The following is an 8,553-nucleotide window of genomic DNA, read 5'->3' as shown; positions in this document are numbered from 1 at the left end:
TATATATATATATATATATATATATTTATATATTTTTTTCGTGCTCGTTTTAATGGGTTAGCGACTCACGAGGCCCACTCCGCAAGTTTAAATTCATAAACAGCACGTGCTCCGTTGTATTTTCGTGTTATTTTTGTTCCTAATGTTGCACTGAGCTTTTGCTAGAAATAAAAGTATTATGTGATGTGTCGGGATTCGAAGCTTCAGCCCATAACACGTATTAAATCTGTCGAGGCTGAAACAGCTTTGATAAAATGAACAGGACTGTAAAAGAATAAAAAAATGCTATGAAGCAAGGCACTTTTTTTTGCCTCTTAGTAATTCTTTATTAAGATTTGTCCCATACTCTATATTTATCAACATTCTGTCTATGCCCGCTGCCACTTCCTTTAGCTTTTCGTTAAAAGCTTTAAGATGGTTTGCTTGATTTTTTTCTTATGAAAGCATAAGTTCTTTGACAAACTAGAGCTTTAGTACATTTGGTTTCCAGATTGGTCCTTTTATGGAGAGTAGCTGTGAAGGCAAAACATCTTGCCGAGTTCAGCTGTTTGTCTAAACCTTTGTTGATGTGTACAGGTTTCTTCAACCGAAACAGAGCGTTTTGCTTAGAGGTCAATAAACGAACGCATGACCCTTTCTGGCTGCTCTGTCTCGTGTGAAGCACATAACACAAATGCGTGCAATAAAAAAAATATTTATAATACAATTGAACAAATTTAAGTGATGTTTCGTCCAATTAAGTCGAATGGCGGGACTTCAAGTGGACGTTGTTTTAAATGGAATGTGCAATCAAACTTCCTAAGATCGCTCTAGCGTTACGGTCGAAAAAAAAACAAAAATCGAAGTCTTTCATTCACTTTTTAGGCAAAACGAGTCGGGAAAAGAAGATGTCTAGGTGTTCTGGACATTTACGGATTCGAAGTACTAGAGGTGAGTAAGCGTTCAATTCCTAATTATGGCGATGCAAGGACTATTTTGAAACGGTTTTATAAAAGTTGCAGTTTTAGGTATTATTGAGTGCACTGTTTTATGATCAAATCTTGCATTCCAGAAAAACTGTTTTGAACAGTTTGTTATAAATTATTGCAACGAGAAGCTTCAACAGCTCTTCATAGTACTTACGCTCAAACAGGAGCAAGAGGAGTATATACATGAGGTAAGGCCTGAAACCGACGGCCGTAGATTTGAAGGTAACGTTGTTCACTAATTTATGGCATTTTCAGGGTATTCAATGGGAGCACATAGACTACTTCAATAATGCAATAATCTGTGACCTCATTGAAAAGGTGAGTGTTTCAAGCTCGAAATGAATTACAAAAGAATACTCAACATGAAAAATTATTCCTATCATTTACCGCTTTCTATATATTCAGTTTTAATGTAGCACGCAAGCACTGGCCGGTGGAATTTTGATTTACCAGGCATGTCTCGTAAGCTAAGTGTCTTCGAAGAAACCATGAAATTGTTATAGAACAGTCAGGTATCATCAACTAATATAGTAGTGGGACAAAAGGTATGTTCCACTACTATGTGGTGGGACAAACCTTTTGTAATTCAAAATGAATTACAAAAGGCTCTATTAAAAATGACTGCGCGACTTACACGAGAAACACTCGAAGAGCCAATCTCTACGACCTACGAGATCAGCTCAGCGAATGACGAGGCGGAACGTCCGTTTAGACCTAAAAATTAAGTCAGCGCTGTGGCATTACGCAATGCAAGCATGACGTTTTGCATTGCGCAATGCTACAGCGCAAACTTCATTTTCAGGCCTAAACGGATGTTCCGCGTCATCATTCGCTGAGCTGATTTCCTAAGTCGCAGAGATTCGCTCTTTGCGTGTTCTGAGGGTAAGTAGAAACGCAGGCTTTTTTTTAGAGTGTATAGTTATCGGTATCCGCGGGTTGAGGTTAAGCTCTCGAGGTTTCTAGCTCCACTCCTTTTTTCATTTTAGGCTTTAACTTAGATTTATTTTAGTAATCCTCAACATGCCTTCAATTTTGCATTTGGTTATGCGTCTTTCGAGTTTATTTGCAAACCTGCCTTTGAACATCATTTGTTGCCGGTTGGCTTCTAATGCGAGGATAGTACTCCGTACTTACCGCTTCGTCGACGATCGAGTCTTTGTTTTATTATTTTTATGTACGTCACTTGATGGAAGCAGATGAGAGAACGCACGAGCTGAGCGGTTTAGATTTCCTCAATCCGGGGGGGGGGGGGGGGGGGGGGGGAAGAAGGGGCAAGAGGCACGGGGTGCTGCATGCATGATCAAAGTAGAAACAAAAACAAACAAAAAAAAAATAGAGGGATACGATACTTCGTTTCACCTTACGATGCACGGCAGCGGCGGCTACAATTTCTCCCAGCCAATCCAGCGCTGTGAACAAATCACGTGACTACGCTTCGCGCGCGTCCCCGGCCCTTCCCGAACGTCACGCGACACTCGCACTACATCGGACTGGCTTCGGTGACTCGTTGAGTCCTCTGCGTTTTGTTATTGGGTGATACGGACTACAGACCAGTGCACGTTGCGAGATCTTGTAGTTGGAATGCAAAGTGAGTATATGGTGGCCTTCTAATAAACTTCACGAATCTCGTGCCCTTGGCAGAATAATCACGGCATCCTGGCGATGCTGGATGAAGAGTGCCTTCGGCCGGAGCCCGTCAGTGACGACACGTTTTTGTACAAGCTGACCAAGGTGTGCCAGGAGAGCCCCTACTTCGAGAGCAAAGGATGCAAGAACTTCATGGCGGACGCCTCCCTGCCATCTCAGTGCTTCCGTCTCAGGCATTACGCCGGTGCTGTAAGTGTGGCCACACAACTGTACAATCCGTCGTTTTTGAATAGCTTCGGTTCAGTACGTTCTGCCGTGCAAACGTGGGAGCACGTGCTTACACTCGCGCGGGGACTCCCTCGACTGAGTGAGCTAGACCCTACTAGCTCCATTAAGCAGCGGCCACCAATAGGCGCTTTGCAACAGCTGTGGATGGGTGCCGCCATAAGTGACCTTCAGTTTCTGTTACCTATTATTACAATTACTTCACTTGATCATTACCACAGCAGGGCAGGTTATTGCCATTTCAGGTTCTGCTGTGTCTTTCTCCACAGCACTGACCTTTGTGGAGGCTCGTCAACGCCCGCTTTAGTTGCTTGGCATCTGGGAAAGACAACTGAAGGTCATCAATGGCGGTTGTAATTTGGCGCGTGTGTAAAGCGTCTATAGTCGGTGACAGGTTAAGAATTCAGGGGAAGCTCCTCCTACCCTTTTCCCATTAGCAGAACAAGTGCCTGAGAGGAGGCGACCTCCTCTCTAGCGTTTGCTCCGCTGTAGTAGAAAGGGGGGGGGGGGGGATTTCTTTGAACTCTCAACTTGTCACTGGGCTCTCATTCGATGTAAGTCTGGTTGAGATATCTGCAACGAGCGCGTTAGCTACTACTGCGTTTGTTGTGGCCGGAGCGACCGGAACGACCACTCTGCGTCGCGCGTACACATTCCAGCAACCATGCAGTGCAACAAGCGAAGCAGGTCTTCCGCACGGCGGCCGCTTCTCCGGCGCCGTTACCTGTTTCCGCGGTGCTTCTAAAAGAAGGGGAGCGCTGCCACTCACTGGCGTAACAAAAAATAGATAGACAGTATTCTATAACCTCAAGCTTTATTAAGGTTCTTGTTTTGTTAGGGTAAGCTCGCAAGGCGCAATGGATGAAAAAAAAACAAAAAAACATGCGGGCCCCGTCTTGGATGGTCACGACCAACGTTACTAAAACACTCAGTTGGGAAACTGCCATAGAGACTTATCTGAAAAAGTTGACCCGATCTGTCCTCGAGAACCGAGCCAATGACGAACACGACGCCGCCATTTATCCCGCAGCGGCCACTCGAGGAACTGTACGTTACTTCTAATTTGGCTTTAATAGGCCATTTTGGAGCCGAAACCGATACAGCGGAAGAGATTACAGGGGTGCCACCCCTGTCTCCCCAGCGGACGCGCCGCAACTTAATACCGAAGTTTAAATGCACCTAGGTCGGGACGCGCTACATAAAAGCACCGCTGAGGCATGGTTGTATAAAAACGATATTAATTGTGCCGCAAAACCCTGCAACCTAAAGATTTTAAAATCATCACGCGCCCATCATTTCGTACTAAACTCCAATAAATTTCATACAAAAAGAGTCTTTTCTGTTTGTTTTTACGCAAACACATGCTTTCTAAAAGCTCAAGGTGACCACAGTACAGACAAATGATAAAGAGTGGCACTGTTGCCGTATTTAGCTTGGTCTCGGTGGACGCCAGCGGCCCAAGTTTCGACGGCGAGTTTCCAAACTGAGGGTTCTAGTATTGTTGGTCACGACCTTACCAATAGTGCAAATCTCGCCAAGCCTTTGTTCTACGAATACAAAATAAGATGTAATCTTAGCAGCGATATAACAATGTTGAAATATGATTTCGTGATCATATAGACGTTGTGAGCGTTCAGGAATGTAACACTAATCACTTTTCCCGGGTGATGAAAACGCGTGAAAATTAGCATCTTTCATTCACGCCTTTAAACAAAGTACGCATTACAAATACCTTGAACGTGGGCACATCTGTGGAGTGCGCAGAATAAAAATCCGGGCAATGTTCGAGGACACAGGTGCTAAAAAAGTACCACTGTAGTCGAGGTAAATAAACACGACGGCACGAGCGTTTCTGCTCTCTTTAGGGTGCTGCCACGACATCGCTGCAAGAGTAAAATGATCCCTTCTAGGACGTGCTCGGTTGTCATCGCGATGCACGACGAGAATTCAGTCAAGAATAGCGCTCTACGTAGAACGACGCGCTTCCACCACGCCGACCACGTCGACGATCACCGCTGACGCCATGGTTTTCAGCACACAGAAGCAATAAAAGGAACCGCGACCGCGCATGAAACGTGTGCGGTCGAGCTCTCCTCGATCTTTGATTGGTCGGTCGGTATGGCCGCTCAGTTCGTCCCCAAACGCAGCGAAAAAGTTCAGCCGGGCTCGACGCCTTGCACTGCGAACGGACACGAACAAAGCGGCCATTTGGCGCTTTGTTGCCATGGTAACTCGTCGTTCCAGCCGGTTGCATTTGTTCGTAAGCGCAATGGTAGCTCTGAACGCAAGTGTGTGAAGGGGCCTTTACCTGCACCAGCCTGCACCGGTGCAACAAAGTGTACCGTGGTGTAGAAAAATGCATGGCAATATACTTCCGGTTGTGTTTTCAAACAGGCTGCACTCGTAAAGCAGATGCAGCGGCGTGCACTAAAGGCAGCTGGTGCAGGAGGTGCCGATAAATCGAATGAACCTACTCACTTTAAATTGAGCTCCCCTCATGTTCCTTCTGTTCCTAATGTTGCTTATTTTCTGCCCCCAAGCTGATTAAAATAAGTTTTGTTTCTCTCTCTCTCTCTCTCTTTTCTAAAGGCGCACATTGTTTTATACTGGGGTTCCTCGAACGACAGTATTCTGCCAGGTGGCGCCAGTTATTTCTAAAATGGTTCATTGTTCAAGGAGCCGACTGCGCGCACCAAGCGTCTTTTGTCTCATTGTTTGACTCGTTTTCCGGCTTACACTCCCGACGGGCCGATACGCATTTGGCTTAATTAATGCCCCCTTAGTTCTTTTCTTCATTAGGAGGGTAGCTAGGTTCTAATTTGTTTATAAACTTCGTCTGTGTTTTGCAAAACGCCATCAATAGCTTTTTTACTCTGGTCACTGAAAGCCTAAGAAACGACGAGGGCGTGGCGAGAATGTTACTACCGGTCTTGAGCCAATTAGATTGCAGCATTTTACCAATGAGAGCGCCAAAGAACCAATCACTAAGCAGTAAGCATCCACAATAAGCCATTCTTAGTGCTTTTTGTAATATCTCAGTACCTATATGAATGTGTTCCAACTAGGGAAGTACATACGCCCCAGAATCAACAGAACTGTATTTCAACAAACAATTTCACTATGAGGCAAATCTCTAGAGCCATGACTAAAAAAAATTTTCTTTTATGTGCTTTGCATATTGTGTTCTTGACATCTGGTCTTAAACATCTTGAAAGTTGGCGGTGAAACTGTATAAAAATATGCGGACCGAAAGTTCGTCTGCTTCTTTTACAGTAATTGCGGTGACGTCAGAAGGCCGAGCTTTGATTGGCTCTGATTGAAAGATAGAGGGTAGACCTCAAGGCAGCTTGCTTAGAGGTCTGCACAATATCCTTCCACCAGCCAATCAGAACTCGGCGTTCTGACGTCATTACAACCCCTGCAGAAGAAGCAGACGAACTTGCGCTCCACATAAACTTCCTGGAGAAGGGGAAACTGTGTAAAACTATAAGCTTCCTGGAGAGGTAGCGACATTAGAGCTATTCGACAACGGCGTCGGGGGCGCCTATGCGGCGTCAAACAATGTTCAATTCAAAGGGAGCCGAGCGTAGACTCGACGCATCCCATAGTGATGAAGGTGTCGCAAGTGCGCATTCAATATTAAAAGTTAATATTTTAATGTTTGAATTTTGCGTATTTCACCAACACTTTTGTAGCATAGTTTGAGTTCAAAACTTTTTGTTTTGTTTTGTTTTTTTGTTTTCGAGACATTAGCACAAATGAATAGCTATTGGTCTATAAAAAATGACAGTTGTCGGTGTTAACTGAATCCTTCCTGGCGTCCGAATAATAAAATCGGGATTATCCTACCCTCAACCATAGTCGGAGGTCAGGGTTAATTACGGCTCTGTTGTGAAAGGCATGCCCAGTTAAAGTCACCGCTGTTGCAAGAAAAGAATGCAACCACTGAAACGCAGGGCCACATGATCGAAATGTAGCTACTCAGACAGCACTGAAAGCGCCTGGAAAACGGGTTAGAGCGCTGCAGGCTGTGCGTTTTAATTTGTAAATTCTTTATATGACGAGCGATGCATGTAACGCGCACTGAAACGCGAAACTCACGCCGCATGAGTAAGCAGGCTCTGAACTCTACTTCAGAAGTAATTTTCAATGATATAAGGAAAAACGTAGATATGGCGACATTGTGAGCCGACAAGCCACACTCTCATTTACGTTAGAAGTTATCCAACACAGATCCCTATATTTTAAACTTACCGCTTCACATCTGGCATAACCATTATAAAATCACGTTAATCACTGGACCCCTCTCCCTTTTCCCGCTTATTCTCGTGCCAAAAAGTTGTACTAATTTTTTATGTCGATTTTTTTAATGATTTCATGCAATGTGACAATTACTCACCCTCCACATTGGTGCTTCGTCTCGTCTTGATCAGTAGATCGCAAGGTGCTTTTCAAGCTTTATCGCGATTATGGTCCATTCACGTTTTCTTCGCCATACATTCCGGGATTGGAACCACCTACCCGGATCGATTGAATTCAATACACACACTGAGCTTTTCAGATCTCCTATAAGCAACCATTTCTCCGATGAATGTGTCTTAACTGTATTTTGTTTTAATTATAGATCCATTCGTTTTTTTTTTTTCTAGCTTCTTTTTCCTTTGTAATGCTTTCGGACCTTGAGGCAACAATAAATATAAACATAAATTATTGCGAGGTATCCGGCAGCTTTCATTGCAGTGATTTATTTTTTTCTGTTTTGAATGCAACCATATCTCAGGAAACCTATTCGGCGAGCAGTTTATATATATATATATATATATATATATTGTTCAAAAAGTTGGGATACACAAGTTCCTCAGCCAATTACCGAACACGTGGTGGCGATGCTATACCGGAAGAATCTGAGAGAGAGGAGGAGATTGAGAGCGCGCGAGGACGTCAAAGCGCAGAGCTTTGTTTGGAAGGGTTAGAGGGTAGCAGCATAGGCCAGCCGCCTTTCTCTCTACCCCCTGCACCCCTCCAATCGGAGCAAACAAGAGCTTCGTCTTCTCTTCGCGCAGTGTCTAGCGCTCGAAAGCCGGGCACTGGCATTCTGCGTTCGATCGCGTTCTAGCTGTGAGTATAGTTTGTCTCTACCCGCTATTCTTGCAATGAGAGCTTAGAACTCGTTCGTTCCTTCCCGCTTTCATTTCCTCCTCTCCCTCGCTTTCTTTTCATATACTGTAGGAGCTTTGTGCTATGGGGTAACATGCAAGCTGCTATTTTTCGTTTTCGGTGGTCTCTCCAAGTTCCGTTTACTACTTACTTTACGCCCTGAAGCAGATGATCCGCTTTCGGCTTTTAAAAATTATGTTAAACTCATCATTAAAAAGAATATGACTCATTCAAACTTTAAAAATGAAAACATGGATTAAAATATAAAGAGGTCTTAAGCAGCTTATACGCTTCGTACCCAGAAACCTCGCAGCGGTCCTTTCCAGGCGCAGCAGACTCAGTTGAATGCCTCACGAGGCCTGTGAGATATCACGGTCGAGCGAAGATGGTTTTTGGTGGTAGCCGATATCTCGGATGTTCGAGACTCGTGTTGCCAACGCTGGATGCTCCAGTTTCGGGGGACTTTCACAGTTTGACACGGCTTTGAGGATCTAAACCAAACTGGGCGCTGTCTGGAGAACCCACTTGAGATAAAAGTGCGACCAGCTAAACTTCC

General features: G+C 44.5%; 1 protein-coding gene across 1 annotated transcript in view; it reads left to right on the top strand.

Annotated features, from left to right (window-relative positions):
- The window catches only part of LOC121833002 (unconventional myosin-Ia-like), a 136,599-nt gene that overhangs the window by 82,270 nt on the left and 45,776 nt on the right, over positions 1-8,553 (top strand). Inside the window, exons 2-5 of the mRNA XM_042293554.1 lie at positions 865-930; positions 1,052-1,156; positions 1,224-1,286; positions 2,610-2,804. Of these exons, the coding sequence (XP_042149488.1) occupies positions 865-930; positions 1,052-1,156; positions 1,224-1,286; positions 2,610-2,804 (429 nt within the window). The remainder of the gene's footprint in view (positions 1-864; positions 931-1,051; positions 1,157-1,223; positions 1,287-2,609; positions 2,805-8,553) is intronic.

The sequence above is a fragment of the Ixodes scapularis genome, unplaced genomic scaffold (genome assembly GCF_016920785.2).
Source record: "Ixodes scapularis isolate PalLabHiFi unplaced genomic scaffold, ASM1692078v2 PGA_scaffold0__279_contigs__length_252992795, whole genome shotgun sequence".
In the NCBI taxonomy this organism is placed as follows: Eukaryota; Metazoa; Arthropoda; class Arachnida; order Ixodida; family Ixodidae; genus Ixodes; species Ixodes scapularis.
This window is presented reverse-complemented; position numbering and strand designations above follow the sequence as displayed.